This window comes from Kogia breviceps, chromosome 13 (genome assembly GCF_026419965.1).
Source record: "Kogia breviceps isolate mKogBre1 chromosome 13, mKogBre1 haplotype 1, whole genome shotgun sequence".
Taxonomy (NCBI): Eukaryota; Metazoa; Chordata; class Mammalia; order Artiodactyla; family Physeteridae; genus Kogia; species Kogia breviceps.
In genome coordinates, this window is record NC_081322.1 from 23,661,991 (window position 1) to 23,682,037 (window position 20,047).

Below are 20,047 nucleotides of genomic sequence, written 5' to 3' on the forward strand. Positions count from 1 at the left end.
TAGTGGCAGCCCGTGAAACACAGTAAAGCATTTGACTTGAAGGCAGGCTGAGGTTAGACTGTGCCGTGACTTAGCAGCAAGAGTGGCCAACACAGCCCACGCTTTATGCACAACAGGCACAGAATGGTTACATCTGGTTACGTAAAAGGGTTGTTCTGATTGGGCCAAGGAGTGCTAGTTAGAATGCCGGCAGCTTGTGGGAATAGTAAAAGGCCTCTAATGATTAGAAATCTGACTGAGTCGGTGTTTGCCCTGAAGGAGGGGGCTGCAGCCTCACTTTTGTTGCTGAGAAAAGGGCACCACATTTCTTATCAGGTCAGTAACAATAAATTGCACTTGGGGTCCATTTTGGGAAAACCCATCACCATGCTGGTAGGGAAACAGGCAGTCTTGGAGATTCTTATAGAAGTTTTAAAAAGTTAAGACTGGGCAATTTTTCATGATTACTAAGTACACCTCATCTGGAAACACTTCCTAAGTTGTTTGAAGACGATTTGTAATAACTTCACACACCTTGTGCAAACACTGAGCCAGTGACCATGTTCTGCTTTGGACTGCATGGCACACAGAAAGGGTCCTCTTTGAGTAAGGGGTCTTGGAAAGGTGGGTGAGAAGAAAACCAAGGCTAAAGCTAATTTGTAATGGGAATAATAGCTTAGGATGCCAAGGGGAGGGTTTGGTGACAGAATGCAGTGGACAGTGGATGGAATCATGGTAGTGGGAGAGTGGAGGTCTGGATCCATCACTGCAGAATGAACAGTAAGAAAAGCTTCTGAGACATGGACAGTCCCTTTCCTGGTATATTGGCACAGCTTAGACTTTTAATAAATAGCAGTTTTTCCTGATGCTAGAAATTATATGTGTAATATGTTGGGAAGTATTAAAAAGTATAAGGAAGAAAATAATCATTTCCCCTCATGGTTTTTTGTTGTTGTTTTTGTTTTGGCTGTGTTGGGTCTTCGTTGTTGTGTGCTGGCTTTCTCTAGTTGCGGTGTGTGGGCTTCTCATTGCGGTGGCTCCTCTTGTTGCGGAGCACAGGCTCTAGGTGCATGGGCTTCAGTAGTTGTGGCACACGGGCTCAGTAGTTGTGGCTCATGGGCTCTAGAGCACAGGCTCAGTAGTTGTGGCGCACGGGCTTAGTTGCTCCGCGTCATGTGGGATGTTCCCGGACCAGGTCTTGAACCCACGTCCCCAGCATTGGCAGGTGGATTCTTAACCACTGCGCCACTAGGGAAGTCCTTCCCCTCATGGATTTTTATTTTATTTTTATTTATTTTTTTAATTTTTTATTTTTTTTGCGGTACGCGGGCCTCTCACTACTGTGGCCTTTCCCGTTGCGGAGCACAGGCTCCAGATAAGCAGGCTCAGCGGCCATGGCTCACGGGCCCAGCCGCTCCACGGCATGTGGGATCTTCCAGGACCGGGGCACGAACCCGTGTTCCCTGCATCAGCAGGCGGACTCTCAACCACTGCACCACCAGGGAAGCCCCCTCATGGATTTTTAAAGGGAGATTTAAAAAAATTTTAAGAATGTGAATTTGGTTTTTAAATAGGATTAAGTACTTTTTTATTGTCATAAACTATACATAACATAAAATTGACCATCTTAACCATTTTTAAGTGTACAGTTCAGTGATATTAAGTACATTCTCATTGTGGTACAACCATCACCACCATCCATCCCCAGAAATTTTTTTTGGATTAAGTGCTTTTAAAGTGCATTGTCATTTGTTACAGGTTCCAGGGATGTAAGTAGAATCAGCATTTGATTAAGGCTATTTATAGGTAGCAGTGCATCCTTCTTTAAAAAGCCTCCATCTTTTCTGTCTTCTAATCGTCTTTCTTTCCTCTCTTGGGCTAAGGACCAGGAGTGCCCCAGAGCATGTGCTTTGCTCCTGCAAGTGTTCCACCAGAAAACTGTTTATGTAAAACTCTTGCCAACCACATCACAGACCCCCAGAAGGGAAGGGAGGGACCTTGCCTCCTTTCACAGGTGAAGAACCTGAAGTCCAGCGAGGTGACAGGTGTCTCCCAAGGCTATGCACGATGCACACCTCCTGACCCCCTTGCCCTGTACCCCTTCCGTCCCACCAGGAGTTTTCCATCTCCCCATTCAAGCCTGCGCCCCAGGCTGGACTTGATTTCCTGAGTGACTGTCAGAGATAAGATGTGCCCTCAGAGACTTCAGAACTCTCTCTTGTTACAGACTTGACTGTCTTACTTCTGGGATTTTAGTCCTTCTCTCAACTGCAATTAGGGAAACAGTCAAGTTCCCTTTGGCGCCCTGACAGAGAAAAAGAAGGTCAGCAATCCCTGGAATCTGATCACAGAGAAAGGGGTCAAAGGCAGCATAAATCAGCGAGGATGCTGTCATGAAACATCAGAAGAGGCTTCTTAGAGATGTGCAGTGACAGCCTGAGTCCCTGGCGTCCTCAGATGTCCTAGCGTCACCCCTGCATCGCTCTAGGCCAGGGCCAGTCAATCAACAAGTACACCCGCCCTCCGGTCATGAGTGCCGCTGGCTGACAGAGCAGGCTAGCGAGTCCTCTGACCCTGGGAACGGGAGGACTCGGCAGGGGGTAAAGATTCCGGGCACTGCTGGTTCCATCGCACAGCACACAGCCCAGCTCTCAGACCCACTCTTCACAGATGTGACAGTCACCCGGCCGTCCCCTGGGGTGACCCTCACCAGAGGTCGGCTCTGTGGCCCAGGGCTGTTCTGCAGCTGGCTTAGGGTTACCACCGAGTTTGTGAACAAAATGACCCTTCCCGGCATGCACTGTCTACTAACTAGCCCACCAAGCCCGGCTGGCGCGCGGTGACGGGGACGTCCCTGTGTCGAGTGGAGGAGTGAGGGAGCGAGTGGTGAGGGGCCGGAGAGAGCTGACTGCTGTCCCTGTCTCCCCGCCACCCGCAGGGGGATCAGACCGCCTTGCACCGGGCCACGGTGGTGGGGAACACCGAGGTCATCGCGGCGCTCATCCAGGAGGGCTGTGCGCTGGACCGACAGGACAAGGTGAGGAGAGGACCCTCTCTGGGACCTGCCGAGCTCGTGAGATGCTGTCATTCCTGAGTCAGCGCTCATGCCTTAACATGAGGAAATCGGCCCAGGGCTCCTCTGAAAGAGTATCTGATATTGAATTTTTAAAAAACTCATCCCTCTGTTCTGTGGCAGCAGTGGGCAACCACATAAATCTAAATGGTGAAGAAAAAAAATCTAGAATTAGTGACCTTTGGAGGCCTGGGTGGGGGAAGGGATGTGCCCCAGCCTCTCTCTGTTTCCTTTTTTTGTTTGTTTGTTTTAAGATAACGGAGTGAGTTAATTTATTTAAACTACACTGGAAGAAAAAAAAATACGCAAAATCAAGTCTTTAAAAAATCCCAGTGACGTATATTAATCCAGTGTTTTTTAAATTGTCAAACCATCTTAAAACATGGGACTTTGCAATTAAGTGCAATCTGGCCTCTGTCCACTTTTTTTTAAAATAACCTTTTATTACAGTGTAACATACATATACAGAAAGGCGCAGCACGAATACGTGTGCAGCTCAGTGAGTTTGCACTGCCTGGGCACATCTGTGTGAGCCCCCAGATCAAGAAGGAGGTCATTACCAGCACCCAGAAGTGCCCCCACCCGGGACCCCCTTCACTTTTCCTCCTGCTTCCGGGCCACATATCCGCCACCGCCATTCCCAGCACCTGGCCTTTGGTACAGCCCTCGAGACCCTAGACTTCCCCTGTGGTGTCAGCAGTATCAGGCCCTTGGCTTACTGTGTTGAATGAATGTCTAAGCCAGAGCCTGGACACAGTTGGACACTGTCCCTGCACTGCCCCCAGCTGACGGCCCTGCGCCTGGCCTGGAACAGCCAGGAGGGCGTTTCCATCTCTCCTCTCTGTGCCCCCGTCCCCTCCCCTCTAATCCTAGGTCCCACCCCTCGCAGTTCATTGCACTTAATGTGTCTTTTTTTAATAGTAAGTTAAGCAAATACAAGCTGTGTTTAATGGGTTGAGTTCTATTGAAAAACCATCCACTGAGGACACTCATTTACCTTATTTACAGATAGATCACTGTCCTCAGTGTCTGCTCATTTGTTTGGGGCCCTGAGGCTTTTGGATTAAACTGGAAGCGATTAGATTTGGGGGAGGAAAAAGGAGCAGTGGAATCTACCTGTTTGCCCTTGGGGCCCTGTAACCTGTGAAGCTGTACTCTTCGTTTGCCTGACCTTTGCAGGGTTCTCTCTGGGGCCAGAGCAGAGCAGAGGAGCCCCTCAGGGGTGGTAGAGGTGGGGAGGAAGGGGCATCGTACCTCCTGATGCTACTTTCTGTTACACATGGGCTGTGCATGGGCCCTGGAGCCTTTCTCACCCTGGGTTCCCGGAGAGACTCAAGCCCTGATGCCTGAAGTCTTCCACTGTAATACATCCTAAATCTAGAACGCACCTGGAGCGGTCCTTGTTAGGTACCATTTCTGGGAGAGTGGAGAAACTGCCCACTCAAATCACTGCCTGGGTTCTGTGGTTCAGGTGAGAAGCCCCGGCGGAGAAAGGCCCCTGCTTGTGCCCTAAAGTACCCTGTGCTCTGTTGGCGCCACTGAGATGGATCAGGCTCGGCTGATGTGCTTCCTCCTGTGTGTGCTCCCCAGGACGGGAACACGGCCCTGCACGAAGCGTCCTGGCACGGTTTCAGCCAGTCTGCCAAGCTGCTCGTTAAAGCAGGAGCCAACGTGCTTGCCAAGAACAAGGTGAGGCGCGGCAGTTGCTAGATCCCCCTCGGCCACAGGTGAGGACAGCCCGGCCTGCCTTCCTGGCCGGAGTCTCCTCTCGCGGAGCAGCGCGAGGGCTCAGGGCCGCGGAACCTGGTGGGAATTGAAAGCTTGCGGCTCCTCGGTGGGCGCTATGCACGGGGTCCACGTGGGGAACGGGAGGACCTACCTGGGGCTCTGGCCTCCCGTGAGCGCTGCGGCTCTCCCGGCTGTCCCGCTGGTCTGTGACAGTGCGGTTAAGGGGGCCAGCCCTGTCCTGCGGGGACAGGAAAGGACAGCAGCCTCTCCTCTCTCTCGTTGTCCTCTGTCACCCCTCTCTCCTCCCTCCCTCTCCTTCCGTGCTCGTATTAGTGTGTCCCTGGACTAGTTCAGAAGCCTCACAGCAGACTGACCCGTCTGCCTGATCCCTTTGCATCCTGCTCCCCCTCCGCTCAGAAACTTCCCAGGGAAGCTCCTCAGCCTGGTGCTGTCTGGGGCCTCCCCAGAGTGGCCTCAGCCTCTGTTGCTGTTGTCTCTCTGGGAGAGCTTGGCGTGTACCTCCTGCACAGCATCGTGGGCTCACCGTCCCCTCCTGCTGCCCCCTCCCTCAGGGGTACCCTGTTCCTTTCTGCCCGCTGACCTCTAGCCCAGTCCCCGCAGGCCCATCGGGCGGTTTTTTTAGAGAGCTCTCTTGGACCGCACACAGCTCTGTGCTGTGTTGACTGGTGAAATGTTTCTCATGGTTCCCTCAGGGGCCGAAAGCTTGAGGAAAGCAGCAAGCCATGCATCATAACATCTCCAGTAATGCCTGGCTCACTGCCCAGCATGCTGGTGGCTCTCCATTTCTTCCAGGTGGTACATGGTCTGGAACATTATACCAACTTGAAGTAGGTGGTTTCCAGTTAATGGATAGGAAGGCCTAAGCTGGGAGCCTGTAGTCTTTTGTAAGATACATGATTCGTTTGTGACACAAGTAGGGCCGTAAACCAGCCCTGGTGGGTCTCTACCACACTCCCTCCTGTCCCCAGCAGGGCCCCAAAAGTATTGTGTGGGAAGCCGTGCGTCCTCTCTCTAGATAAAGCAGCAGGGGCTGTTGGAAGCACAGGTGAGGTGCCATCCCAGAAGAGGGACTTCCATTCTGCACCAGCCACAGCCTCTGGGGAAGCCTCTAGAAGGTCCTTCTCTCTTTTTTTTCCCCCCAGCTTTACTGAGGTATAATTGACAAATAAAATCGTAAGATATTCAAAGTGTACAACGTGATGATTTGATAATTCCCAGGGGTTAATGAACACATTGATCACCTCACATATTTACCTTTTGTGTGTGTGTGAGAACATTTAAGTTCTCCAATTAGCAAGTTTCAATTATAGAAGACAGTGTTATCAGCTGTAGTCACCACGTTATGCATTAGATCCTCAGGCCTTGTTCATCTTATAGCTGAAAGTTTATACCTTTTTACCAACCTCTGTGTATTTTCCCACACCCCAGCTTCTGGCAGCCACTTTTCAACTCTCTGTTTCTACGAGTCCATTTTTTTTTTCCAGATTCCACATAGATGTGAAATCATATGGTATTTGTCTTTCTCTAACTTATTTCACTTGGTGTATTGCCCTAGGTTCACCCATGTTGTCGCAAATGACAGGATTTCTTTTTTAAAGGCTGAATAATATTCCATTGTATAAGAAAGGTCCTTACTCGGCAAAGTATGGCAGCCCTTGTCTGGGAGATCAGTACTCATTACTCAGGGTGGGGAAAATGCCTGCTATGTATATCTACCTAGGTCACAGGGTTTTTTTTATTTCAGGTTTTGACATTGCAGCCTTTTGTGTCTGACTTCTTTCACTTTGCACAGTGGTTTTGAGAGTCTTTTATATTGTTTTGTGTATGATTAGTTCATTCCTTTTTATTGCTGAGTTACGTTCCATTGTATGGATGTACCACAATCTGCATTCTAACCCATGTCTTTTCATTTTCTTCATCCAAATGCTTTTCAGCATAATTGATTTTTTTATTGGCAAAGTAAATTTTGGTATATTTGTACAGCCATCAGATTTCTTTTATTTCAGTCATGTATTCAACACATTTAATGATTAACGCGAAGCCAGCAGCTTTGCGACAACCTTCTCTACGTGCACTGAGAATCATACCAAGCCGGGCCCTGAGCCTTGCCACAGGAAGTGGAGTGTTTAAAACACGGGCAGACCCTTCATTCTGGAGGACTAAGCTAGCAGTGGTTCTCTACCCGGCTGCGCTTTAAAATCTCCTGGGAAACTTTAAAAACACGGGGAAAGGGGAGAAAACCAAACCCACCTGATGACCAGGCCTGGGACGACCAGCTGTACCTACCGTTTTGCCCCGAGTCGGGGGTGGGGTTTCCCAGCATGCCGGCCTTCCAGCGCCTACACCCGATTGGCCTGGCCTCACCCCCTGGGGCGGGGCCATCAGAGTTGCGTCTGCGCACTTGTCTGTTTAAAGGCCCCCCCCCCCCCCCCCCAGGTGATTCCAGCCTGCAGTCCAGGGTTGATGACCAATGAGCTTCCGCAACTCTCCGGCTTAGAACTCACCAGGTTCCTGGAGGTAACGGCGAGGAAGGAAGACTGTGCCCAGGCTGGTTAGAACTAACGTGGTGAGAGGGGAGTGAGTGACCCAGCAGCACAGAGTTTTCTTCTATTTTTAAAAACTCATTCGTCTTTTCAAAGGGAAGGAATATAAACCATCCTTGAGTATGGGCAGACAGTGCTGTGTGATCCAGAGAGGAGTAAAGCAGGCCAGGGAAAAGCCCTAAACAGGCAGGCTGATAGCTCTGAGCCCGCAGCTGCGGGCCTGACGCAGCTTTTAAGCTCAGCAGAACAAACATTGAGCTTACGTATTTAATCTCCTGAGTCCTTGCAGGCTGACACCAAATCACGTTGCCTGTTTCTCTTGTTGCTTTTCTAGGGGTTAGCAGCAGCCTTGCAGGCCTTATTCCCATAGTTTCAAAGAGTTCTCTTCTTGTCACGAATTCTTTCTGCAACATTGCTGTGGACATGATTCTGACCTTTGGTTGCCATTTTGACCTTGAAGGTAGAGTCCAAAAGCAAGAGGGTCTCTATCTGTGTGGGAAGTGAGAGATGCAGTTGTATTATGGCCTGTTGGGTGGAGGCCTTGTCCGTAGTTCAAATTTTGATGTTTCAAGAAAAACCCAAGATTTGAAAAAGCCTTGCAAATTCTGTTACCGTTTAGCCTGCAGTGTCGGATGTGGCCTGTTGGCCTTCCTGACTCTGTTGGTAGGGTAGCCAACCGACAGCTACCCTAACACAGCTCTCCTCCGTGTTCCTCTTGTCGCTAAGAGGAACAACCTCGTGCACGTGCACAGCACTCTGCCATTAAGAAGATGCTCTCCTAGGCTCTCCGAGTCAATCCTCACAGCCTCAGCATGTAGGAGTCACGCTCCATTTTACAGGTAAGGAATTCAATTAACAGCCTTGCCCAGTATAGCTTGCAGCGAGTTAAGTGGCAGAGCCAGGACTAGGAACCAAGGTTTCTATGAGCGATGTGACTCTTCTGCCCGTTTGGATTCCCAATTAAATGTTCTTGCCACTGAAGCCCTGGGACCACCGATCAGGACGCAGAGAACGTGAGCCTTGAGTCTTCTGTGAGTAAGTCTCGGCGCGCGACTAGGCCTGCCTGGTGCAGGCCCGCGGAGGAGGGGTTGCTAACGCGTGGTCCCTTCTGTCTGCTTGCCTCCCAGGCGGGGAACACGGCTCTGCACCTGGCCTGCCAGAATAGCCACGCCCAGAGCACACGCGTCCTCCTGCTGGGCGGCTCCCGCGCCGACCTCAAAAATAACGTGGGTGGACAAAACCGGCCTCCCTCGCGCTCTTGTGTCGCCGCGGAAAATAACCCTGCGAGCGTGCTAGAGTATTCACATGTAGACAGTAAAAAGGGTTCGGGGACTGCCGAGGAAGTATTCATTTTTTGCTAATTCCTAAGGGGTCCTTTAGGGGATGCGAAGAGGAGTCAACACTCTCTGAAACACTGTTTTTCTCCCATCCTTGCTCCCTCGCTGCGCAGCCTTGCAGTCTACAGCAGGCGTCTAGCGTATGCGTTTAGGAACGAAGCTAATTGTTTTCAGGAAGCCTCTGCCCGCAGAGGCTTCCTAAAAACTCTTAGCAAATATTGATTGATGTTGTACCCGGGAGGCGTTCAGATGCTCCATGCCCGGCGTCTACAAATCCATTACTGAGGCATCCTTGGGATGACCTGATGGGCCAATAGTTCTTAGAGGCGCCTGACCTGAAAGGTGCCGTGGGTACCCCTCCTCCCTCCACAGAGCTGCATTTCCTTCATGACGCCCGTGTCTCAGCCATGTGACAAGAGAATCCGAGGCTTCTCTCAAAAATGGCTTTAGCCGGGGCCCCCCCTGATCGGGGGCAGCCTCATCTAAAGTGGTTCTGAGAATGCTCTGAACTTCAGCTTTGAGCTTGGTTCCTTCTTATTCTTAATCTGGGGGGAGAAGGTTGTGCTGACGGCCAGCATCTCTAGACAGAGCTAGAGCTTGAATGGAAATGCCGCGGGAGCACTGCAAAAGGTCACCACGTTGTCTCCAGTTCTGTTGTTTTCTCTCTGGGAGCAGGACTAAGGAAGGTCCTGATCCCGAGCTTTTCTGAACGCCCTGTTTTATGCTCAGCGATTGCTTCCTCATCAGCTCCCTAGACTACATTGCTCCCCATGGGATACTGGGGTCCTGCTAAAATGGGATGCACTTGAATTTTTTAGAGTGCATGATCTTAAAGTCCAGCGGCTCACCCTGCTCTCCTGGTCCTTTCAGCCATGATGGATCTGTGATGGGGAAGTCCCATTTCCAAAGCAGTGCTGTTGGTCTTAATCAGGGCTACTCCAGAGCCTTCAGGTCTTAGGAGAGGCTGGGGTCGGCAGAGTCTTAGTAAATGCTAGCTAAGCAGAGCCTCCCTTAGCTCTTGCGAAGGTCTCATGGGGAGCAGGCATCCAGCGTATGAAACCCGAAACAGTCTGCATGGTGGGGAAAAAGCAGGGCTGCAGACAGAAAAGGGCTGTGAGTTGTGGAGTGAGCGTCTGGGATAAAGGAGATGCTTATAATTCAGGCTGTTACCTTCTAAAGAATATATGCTAGTCTGCCAGCTTTTAAATGATGTTTTCTTTTTATCTTCTCTGTTTTGCAACTGCTCAGACTGTGCTTAGAGTTTGATTTCTGTCCGCAGGCGGGCGACACCTGTTTGCACGTTGCTTCGCGCTATAATCACTTGTCCATCGTTAAGCTCCTCCTCAGTGCTTTCTGTTCTGTCCATGAAAAGAACCAGGTCAGTGCGTGTGTCCTCCCCATGGTTAACCTGCAGGTGTGTTGGCACAGACAGAAGCAGAGGCTGCTGGGGGGTGGGGGGGCGGTGTCCTTTCCCAGCCTGGGACTTGGCCAGTGCTGGCCTTTGCGGGAACCATGGAGTTCCTGTGGCCCTGGTTTATCTGGCCTCCTGGAGAAAGCATGCCCTTAGCATTCCAGTTCATATCACCACATCTGCATAGTGAACATTTTCTGGAGATCCTGGGGTGGGTTTTGTTTTTAGTGTGAGTTTTTTAAAAAAGGAAACCCACAAGGAAGAGTGGCTGAGTAAATAAGCAAGGGCATTAGGTGTCTCATGACTCCTGAGTTCTCTTACCTGAACTGCCACTTTATGTGAGCTGAGGGAGTCTCTCTTTTCTGTAAAGTTCTGTAAAGTTTTCTGTAAAGATACCTGATCAGTATCTACGCCATATACTGGGGTTTTGAAATCTGTGATTATTAGTGTCCTGTGGAAATGTGATTTTCATAGTTACTTGGATTTTTAAAAAGTTGTCTTGTTATTTATTGATACCTATACCTAAGTGATGCATTGTTTGATTTTTCTGAGTTTGGGTACGTAAATCTGAAATTAAAAAAAAAATAGATTGTGATTCAGATTAAAAATACCCTATAATGGTGGTTACTGACCGTGGCCGCATATTAGAATCAACAGAGGATTTAAAAATACCATTCCTGAGTCCCACCCCAATGTAAGTGATCAGAACATCTTGGGGTGAGGTCCAGGCAGTGGTATTTTTAAAAAGCTCCTGGCCTGAGTGTGCAGACAGGATTGAGAGCCACTGACCTAATGAAATAGCTAAATTCTGTCATTCTCCAGCCTCCCCGTGGATTCTAGGTTCAGCAGGTCACCCCCAAACAGCCCTCACTGACCAGTGCTGCTTCTCAACCTGGGTGGTATATTTCAGTCACCTGCGAGCTTTGGGAAATCATCATGCCCAAGCCACACTCCAGGCCAATTAAATCAGTGTCTGTGTGGGACCCAGGCCTCAGTAGTTTTTAAGGCTTCGCAGCTGATTCCAATGAGCAGGCGAGACTGGAAAACACTGCTCCAGAGCTTCCCTCAAAACACACAACTAGGTGACTCAGGAATGAAGTGAACACTTTCTTCAGCTACTTACCAGGGAAGGAGGGCCTTGGGTGGTGGGATTTTCACGCTTTACGTGTTCACCTGCCAGGAACGAATGAATGATTTCACTTCTATATTGGTCTGACTTATTTATGTCATTCTGTTTGGGAATTAAAAACAGTTTGCATTTGGAACTGGCCCACCAAGCTGCATTTGACATAGCCTTCTTTCACAGTTGATTGAAATATTTTTTTTGTTAAAAACAACAACAAAAGACTTACAGGCTATTTGGTAAGAGTTTGAAAACATCTGGTGTTAAGCGAATACTGATTCTCAGTGACTCCACCCAGACAAAACACCCTGGCTTTCGGGATGATTCCAGGTGGCCCTTTCACATCCCTGAGGATGGCTGCAGGCTGGGATATTACTCCAGGGCCTGTGGAAGTAGCCATCTTATAAGCTTCTGCTCATTCTCAGAAACCAAGGGGTTCTCTGCCCACCCCCTGCCAGGGCAGAGAGACAGGGTCCAGAGCTCCTGGCTACCTGCCTGTGATCCTGCCTTCAGGTCAGGTGCCAACATTCCCAACAACCCAGGCCCAGCATGCCTTTGCCCCCTGCATTTAATCCTGTCCTGAGATTTCTGGCATCTCCACTCAGAAAGGAATGTGGTATTCCTGCATAAGTTCATTCAGTTCCGAAATCTCATTCAAAAGAACCACATTTAAACAACAGGGTCCTACTGTAGAGCACAGGGAACTATATTCAATATCCTGTGATAAACCGTAATGGAAAGGAACATGAAAAAGAATATATGTATTTATAAAACTGAATCATTTTGCCATACAGTAGAAATTAACACAGCATTGAATGTCAGGTATACTTCAATAAAATAAAATTTAAAAATAAAAAATGAAGTATGAGTTAAAAATAATAAAAGAACCACATAACACTTTAGCCAAGGTCAGTCAGTCTTAAGACAGATTTTAGTTTGACTTTGAAAAGCCACCGCCAGGCCATGGAATAAAAAGCCAGAGGCCTGTGGGCCACGATCCGATGGGGTTTAGTGGGCTTTCTTCTGATTAATTTCAGGCTGGAGACACAGCACTTCACATTGCTGCTGCCCTGAATCACAAGAAGGTGGTTAAAATCCTATTGGAAGCCGGAGCAGATGGGACCATTGTCAATAACGTAAGTGGAGTTGCAACAGTGGTTTCTAAAGGCGTTCCCACCCCTTGCTGGATCGGGGCGTGTTGTCGCTGCCTCGCCCCCTGCGGACTCCAGGGCACAGCCTCACCCAGGCTCGCTCGGGAAGAGCATGCGGCAGCACTGACCCCACGATCCTGGGGCCCACGGGGGTGGACTTGAGGGGACACTTGCTCTCAGCAGCCCCACGAGTTACAAACCCTGAGGGCTCATCTTCAGACAACTCAACGAGCATGTCCTGGCGTGAAAAAGGGTCAGGGGTGTGTAAGTAAAGTGGCAAGTGAGTGGATGTTACCGAAAGTGAGTTCCAGGCCTTTTAAACGGATGTGGTCCTCGGGAAAACGGCCACCAGGCTAATCTTCCTCAAAACTCCAACTGCTTTCTCTCCAAAATTGTTCTGTCTCACGCCCTCTCTCTCAATGTCTCCCTCCTTCCCTCCACTCCTCCCTCCCCCTCTCCCCCTCATTTCTCATCCTGTAGCAGGCACCAGCTCAGGCACCCTCTCTTCCTTGAGGTTGGCCTGTGATCTCTGTGCTCCTGAAATTGCACAGACTCGGGAGGAACTGGGCCTGGATCAGTTGTCTGGGGAGTTGGCGCTGTCGAGGCTGGTAGTCGCCCCTCCCAGCTCTAGTACCTGGATTGGTGGTACCTCCCCCGTGATGCCATGAGCACCTTAGCCTTCCTTTGAATCCCACTGTTTTCAACTCCTGGTCTGGGCTTTATTCTCCCCAGAGTCTCCGTTATGGCCATAGCTTCCTAAATGTTTTTCACAGTCCAGTTCCTGAGACTCTGTGGCTGGGCCCTGATCCGCCCTTCCAGCTGTTTTCTCCATTGTACTCCCGGAAAATGGATGGCTTGGCTGGGTTTTTATGATCCTTTGTGTTTTCTCAAGTGGCATGTTCCACCTTGACCCCATCTCTTTTGTTTTGCTTTGCTTTGTTTACCTCCCTCATCCCTTTTCCAGGAAGCCTTCCTGGGTGAGCAGTGCCCCTGACCATTGTCTCTTAGAGCACCTACTGCTCTCCTGGTCAGCACTTCCCCCGTGTGCCTGTGTCCTCAGGTGTGACTGGGCTCCCCGTTGGATGGATGAGGCTCGAGCAGGACCATGTCACACGCACGGTCGTGTTGCGCTGAGCACACGTGTAGGTGCTGGTGTGACCGGGTTGCTAGCTCCCGGGAGAGCTGCGCCCACGGGGCTGGTGTTCCGTACTCACTGGTCCCCCCGTGCCTTTCCTTAGGCAGGCCGGACTCCACTGGAGACTGCACGCTACCACAATAATCCGGAAGTGGCTCTCCTCCTCACTAAAGCGCCCCAGGTAGGATTTGTTGCATTTTCCGTTGTATTGGTTTTGCGGGGGCTGCAGGCTCATTGGGATTCCGCGGGTTGCCATCCACTGAAGGCAATTCAGAGCAACTTAAGAAGGGGATGGATGGGCTTACTGTCCAGGCAGCAGGAAGTGGAGGAATCCACGTGAGCCTCCAGGACACCTGCAACCAGAGACCTCAGGCCCAGCAGGCTGTTCTCATACTTGGGCATCATTTCCTCTCTGTGGCTGGATCATTGTCACAACCAGTTTCCTGAGTCATAATTTCCCAGCCAGGGAAAAGTTCCAGTTTAAAATGTCATAGGAGGGACTTCCCTGGTGGTCCAGTGGTTTAAAAGTCCATGCTTTCAATGCAGGGGGTGCGGGTTCAATCCCTGGTCGGGGAACTAAGATCCCACGTGGAGTGCGGCACGGCCAAAAAGATAAATAAAAACGGTAAAACATCGCAGGAGAAGATCATGATTGGCGAGCTTGAGGCAAATGCCCGGAACAGGTGGGACAGAGGCGCTTTAGGAAGATAGTGGCATCCGTTTGACCGCGTGGTTAGAAGAGGTATTTCCCAGACAGAGGTGGGACGAGGCATCCGTCTGGGCAGACAAAGCCGTAAATGTCCACTAGCGGCAGCTGAGTTACAGTATAGTTTTCTCCTTTTTTATTAAATAATGGTATATTGGCCATCATTCAATTTAAGAAGATGACTGATATCTTAGTTGAGGTTGAAATGATCTAAGTCACAAAGAAATTTAGTAGTGATGATTTATAAGCTATTTATAATTTTAGCACCCTGAAATAACTTTGTTTATAGTACCTTCCACAGACACATAGTTTTTATATAGTTGTACCCACAGTGTTATATACTCTTTGGTATTATGCCCTTTATCCTAACTGTAATAGGAAACTGTTCTGTAGTCTTCACAGTTATTTATCACAATGGAAGCATAATATTCTTTTTTTGGTTGCTGTTCAGTATCTTGTTAAACCATTTCCTTAATGTTAGACATTTAGGTTATTTCCCAGTTAGAGCCAGTCTCTTACCTTACAGCAAACACTGATTGGTTTTCCACCTTATTCTGGATAATGCTGCAGGAAGACAAAGTCTTAGGGAGCCAGAGGGAGAGTCCAGACCCCAGCCTGCTGCACCATGGCCCAATCCCAGCCAGCCTGGGGGTTCTGCATGGCCTTGATTCCATTTAAGTTTTAAAAACATGCTTGCTATAACTAGCAGTTTCTGGAAATGTTAAGATTTTTGTCTCTTGCAAGATCAGTCACCCTCTTGCCCGTGGAGAAGGTCCTTCTCGGTGGGCTCTGAAAATCCACAGAGCCCCTAACAGGTGCGAGTCGGGTGCTCCTTTGGAAAAAGGCTCCACCTCTGTCTAGCTGTTTGCAAACAAATCCTCAGCAGAATCACCTCTGGGAATCCTGATTAAAAAAAAAAAATTGCTAGTCTCTTGCGGATCAAAAAGGACAGGGTGCTATATAGGTGTCAGAATCCGTTAGTTACCTGGCATTTCAGTGTCCGGCAGTTTGAGGGACAGCTAGCTCCGTGCTCAGGCACACGAGGGTCTTGTGGAGCGGAGGGTCCCCCGGCACACGAGCATTCACGTGCCTTTCACCTGCCTGTCGTTTATCTTCCAGAGCCCCAGAATCTCGATTCCCAGGGATAAAGCTGTCTTGTGGACTATTTTCCTGTGTGGTTCTCCTTTAGCATTTCCATTAAAAAAATGACTTAAGCTAGTTTTTCCACACCCATATTGAATAGCAAATAAATAGGATATTTTTAAAGTTTTTTTTGGTTTTTTTTTTTTTTTTTTACATAATTGTACATACTAACCCTTATTTTCAGTGCGAAGAAGCAGCTTTGGAATATGCACAAACTTGCATGCATGCTGTTCTGTTGATCTGTAGTTATAGAAAGGGTCTTGTCTGAAACGAGAAATCCCTTTGCCTTGGCACCTTAGTCGACCATGGATTTTGATGGTTCACAGCAGTACTGAGAGGGTAGTTCTTTCCGAGGCCTTAAGGTCAATATTCCCTTGATTTCCGTGAAGTGGGAAAGATTGACTGGTGGGTGGCCTGGCTCTCTGAGAAAGGCTGTGAGCCATATGTAGTTGTTTTCATTGGCTAATAACATGGTCTATGGAGGGAAGTTTTCTGATTATTTTGTGTTGGGGTGAAGTGAGGGTTACTTCTTATTTTTGATTGATGTGGTTCACAGTTGCTTTGGAAAGTGAATTTCAGGCTGATTCTGGAGCTGTGTCCTGTTCTAAGTGTCTATAAAGCAGGTGAACAACGGGCCTTACGTGCTTCCCTTCATCAGACTCGATTTCTTACTGAGTCTAAAATTTAGCTGAGGACACTGGTTCTCAGACCTTTTTGGTCTAAGGACCCTTTTACTTTCTTAAATATTATGGAGGCCCATGAAGAGCTCTGTTTATGTGAGTTTATATCTATCAATAATTACTGTATTTGAAAATAAAATTTAGAAATATTAAAGATATTCATTTAAAAATAAGTCCATTTTGTAGCAACATAAATAGCATCATTTTGTGAAAAAGAACTTTTTCAAAACAAAAATGAGAAGAGTAGCATTTTACATTTTTTGCTCATCTCCTTACTGTCTTACTTAGAATTCTGGCATCTTTTGTTGCTGCATGCAGTCTATTGTAATGTCACTGATGTAGCTTCTGGCAAACACCACAGTACACTCATGAGAAAATGAGCATGAAAAATGCCAGTGTTGTGGTAATATTATGAAAATAATCTTAACCTCATGGACTCGGGTCCCTGGACACTTTCAGAACTGCTGGCTTTAGGGGATGAGAATATAATTTAAAAATCCGGTTCAGCTGCAGGCAGATATTGTCAGGAATTTTCCATTTAGGAGGTACCCACTGCCCATGGAGGATTTTTGTTTGTCCTATAATGTGTCACCTGAATTTAATGAACACAAGAAGAAGAAAGTCTGACATTGAGATGAAAAACACTAGGCTGAACTTCAGACAGCCCTTATCTATCTGTATAAGAAGACAGTAGAATATTGTTTTATTGCAGAAAGATAGTGTGGCCGGGCTTCCCTGGTGGCGCAGTGGTTGGGAGTCCGCCTGCCGATGCAGGGGACGCGGGTTCGTGCCCCGGTTCGGGAGGATCCCACATGCCGCGGAGCGGCTGGGCCCGTGAGCCATGGCCGCTGAGCCTGCGCGTCCGGAGCCTGTGCTCCGCGACGGGAGAGGCCACGGCAGTGAGAGGCCCAAAAAGATAGTGTGGCCTTGAAAGTGCTTTCACCGTCTGGACCTCCTTGGGTTTTTTAAGGGGGGTGAACCCTGGAACTAGGCCTAGGGAGTCTGGAGGAGAAGGGTGTGGACCTGAGCCAGGGATTGAAGGTTTCCACCAGCGCACAGGTCTGTACTCCGTGATTAGACATCTCCGCCAGCTGAGCACTCTGAGGCCCCTAGGCGGGTGGAGACGCCCCCAGTGAGCACTGGTGCAAGCCGCGCCGACTCCCTACGTCGTCTCGGTGACTTCCGGCAGCTCCCCATTCTCACGTCGAGAAGACAGAGCACAGAGAAGTCCAATCACTTGCCTGAAGATCCCCCGCTAGCTGCTGCCGGGCTCCTCTGGGCCTGTGGGGCCCCACGTGTACTTGCCTGTGTCCATTCCACCTCTCTGCCCTTGAAGGGGCAGACCACAGCCTTCTTTTGGGGGAAGAGACTCCTGCCCCGTGGTTGGTACCACGGCTCACAGGTACATCTCAGTTAGGCTTGAATCAAAGTTATGTTTGAATATGAGTTGGATACAGTTTGGCCAAGAGAAAATCTGATGGGCTACATCAAGTCCAGTGTCCCAAGATAGACCGTGCCTGGCACAGGGCTGCTGTGTCGCACAACTCCAGGGGACACCGTTCCCGTCCTCGTCTATGTGAGCCGTGCTCCCTGGAGCTGAGCTGTGCACGACCTGCTCACACCTACGTGGGTGCCCTGGCCCAGCACTAAATGCCCGTTAATGTTGCCGTCCTAGACTGTGAGCTCCTCAAGGTCAGGAATGATGTCCTCCCGTCTCTGGGACCCTAAGCGCCCAGCACAGGATGTAGGAGGCATAGTGGGTGGTCTGGAGGCGCTTGTTTGATGTGAACGCCTGGTCTCCCCCCCCCCGCTCGGCTGGAGGCTCCATTAGGTCCGCGCACACCAGTGGTTTGTAACGATGCCTCTTGCCTCCTTCAGGTCTTGCGCTTCAGTCGTGGGCGAAGCCTGAGGAAAAAGAGAGAGAGGCTCAAGGAAGAGAGGAGAGCTCAGTCTGTGCCGAGAGATGATGTGGCACAAAGCAAGGTGGGGGGGTAGCCCTCCCGCCCACTTCCAGGGTGGGAAACTGTCTCCCTGCCTCCTCCGGGCCCGTCCAGCGGCTGCTGGGCCTTCCTCTGTCTCTCCTTTCCTCGGGGTCCTTCAAATCTTGTCCGTCTTTCCTTCTGGCCTCTTGTCTTCTCCTCTCCACGATTTCAGGCCGTGTACTCTCATGCCGCCCATCTTTTCCAGCACCCTGTGTGGCTGTATTTGCGAGCCCCGTGCATCCGTGGCCTTGTCGCTTCCATGTGGACAGCACAGCCTCTCTGACACCACACCCTTCATCATGTAGAGGAGAGGTTTTCAAAATGTGGATCCACTTGTCACCTGGAACCTTGGTAGAAATGCAAATCCGGGGGCCTCACCCCAGACCCACTGGATCAGAAACTCTGGGGTAGGGCCCAGCAGTCTGTGTTTGAACAAGCCCTCCAGGTGATTCCAATGTGGACTACAGTTGGAGGACCAGTGGCATAGCTTGTTCCCTCTCCTTCTGCTTAGGGAGTGAACAGAGGCTGTGCTAGCCCATACGGCTCCTCTGTGCAAATTAGAAAAAGATGCCTTCTGGGCAGAGCAGCCTAGCACAGGGCATGTATGGTGAATAGAGCCCAAGATGGACTTCAGCTCCCTCAGCCGCACTCATGCCCTCGGCTAGGTGCCTTTGTGCAGTGAACAGCTTGCACCGCTGTGCACAGCAGCCCTGGAATGAACCATGCCTTTCAGCTCTCCCAGGAAGAAGAAGACTAGGATATAGAGACAACTTCTGGCACATAAAATTTTATACTAACTATTTGGTTTTTTTTTCTGTTTGAAAATCTTACCAATTTCCAGGCTTAAGGCATTGTAACTCGCATTAGGTTCCTCTGTGTGAATTGTACATATTAACTTGTAAAAGTTCTCACAAGGACCAGAAATGTGATTTTTTTTTTTCTTCATTTCAGAAGGTTCTCACTCTCCTCTGTGAATTGTGAGGGTCCAAGATCAGAGAATGAGTGGCGTTGTCTTTTTGTTGAAATGTAAAAGACCAAAAAATCTCTAATGCTGAGGTGTTTTGTGTGTACTACGTTACTAAAGTTGCAGAACATAGAGTTAGACCCAAGGCGATATCTAGTTTGGCACCTAATAAATGAAAAACCAAACACTCAACTCACCAGGAAAAGCACAGGTGTGCAGTTCAAACCACCAAGCAGTGCTTCCTATGTCTGAAATTTGTCATTGGCAAAGATTCCCAGGGGTCCTTTAGTGGATGGAGGCTGGGAAATTTTATGCTATTATTGAAAAAGGCTGGGGGATCAAGTAGAAGAGGTTTCTGGGCTCTTTTTTCTCTGTAGGGAAGTGTCTCAGCAGGAGACACCCATAGCAGTGAACAGGCTGTACCCAGAAAAGAAGAGTCCAGAGAAGATTTCCTGTCCGCCTCCCCAGAGCCCAGAGCAAAGGACAACAGGCAGAAAAAGTCAAGGCCCAAGGTCAGGAGGCATGTGAGAGCTGCCAAGAGGGCTGGGAGGAGGGCTGGCGGAGGGCCCTGGGATAGCATCATGGCCAGCAGCTAAAAAGCCACTGCACTTGGCTTGTTTGCTGGTTGGGAGCCAGAGCACAGAAATCGGCCCTGGCCGGCTGCGGACACAAGGTGAGCATGCTGCTACATCTCTTTTGACACGTACCTGGTATAGAACGCCGGGAGACTAGCAGGGCGGGCCAGACGGGAGCCACCGGCCGGGCGTCAGGCTCACAGATGTCACAGCGCTCAGGGTGGCTGTCGCCTTCTCTCCCACAGGCGTCAGCGTTTTCTGACCCCACCCCACCAGCAGACCAGCAGCCTGGACAGCAGAAGAGCTCACACACTCACAGTCACCCTAAAAAGAGGCCCAGGCATCGCTGTTCGCCCCCAGCCGCCCCCCACGAGTTCAGAGCGTACCAGCTCTACACGCTGTACCGGGGCAAGGACGGCAAAGTGATGCAGGTAACTGCCGGGCCCTGTCAGGGCAGGACTGTAGGCCGTAAGCGTGTGTAACCCTGTTGCTGGGG

General features: G+C 49.7%; 1 protein-coding gene across 8 annotated transcripts in view; it reads left to right on the plus strand.

Moving 5' to 3' along the window:
- Positions 1 to 20,047, plus strand: part of ANKRD6 (ankyrin repeat domain 6) — a 202,359-nt gene that overhangs the window by 157,969 nt on the left and 24,343 nt on the right. For 4 of the 8 annotated variants that reach the window (XM_067011472.1, XM_059083235.2, XM_067011471.1 and 1 more), the window contains 9 exons: positions 2,918 to 3,016; positions 4,643 to 4,741; positions 8,472 to 8,570; positions 9,961 to 10,059; positions 12,253 to 12,351; positions 13,605 to 13,682; positions 17,909 to 18,013; positions 19,354 to 19,488; positions 19,797 to 19,982. In XM_067011472.1, coding sequence (XP_066867573.1) covers positions 2,918 to 3,016; positions 4,643 to 4,741; positions 8,472 to 8,570; positions 9,961 to 10,059; positions 12,253 to 12,351; positions 13,605 to 13,682; positions 17,909 to 18,013; positions 19,354 to 19,488; positions 19,797 to 19,982 — 999 coding nt within the window. The remainder of the gene's footprint in view (positions 1 to 2,917; positions 3,017 to 4,642; positions 4,742 to 8,471; positions 8,571 to 9,960; positions 10,060 to 12,252; positions 12,352 to 13,604; positions 13,683 to 17,908; positions 18,014 to 19,353; positions 19,489 to 19,796; positions 19,983 to 20,047) is intronic. The other 4 variants (XM_067011475.1, XM_067011474.1, XM_067011473.1 and 1 more) reach the window with 2 other exon arrangements.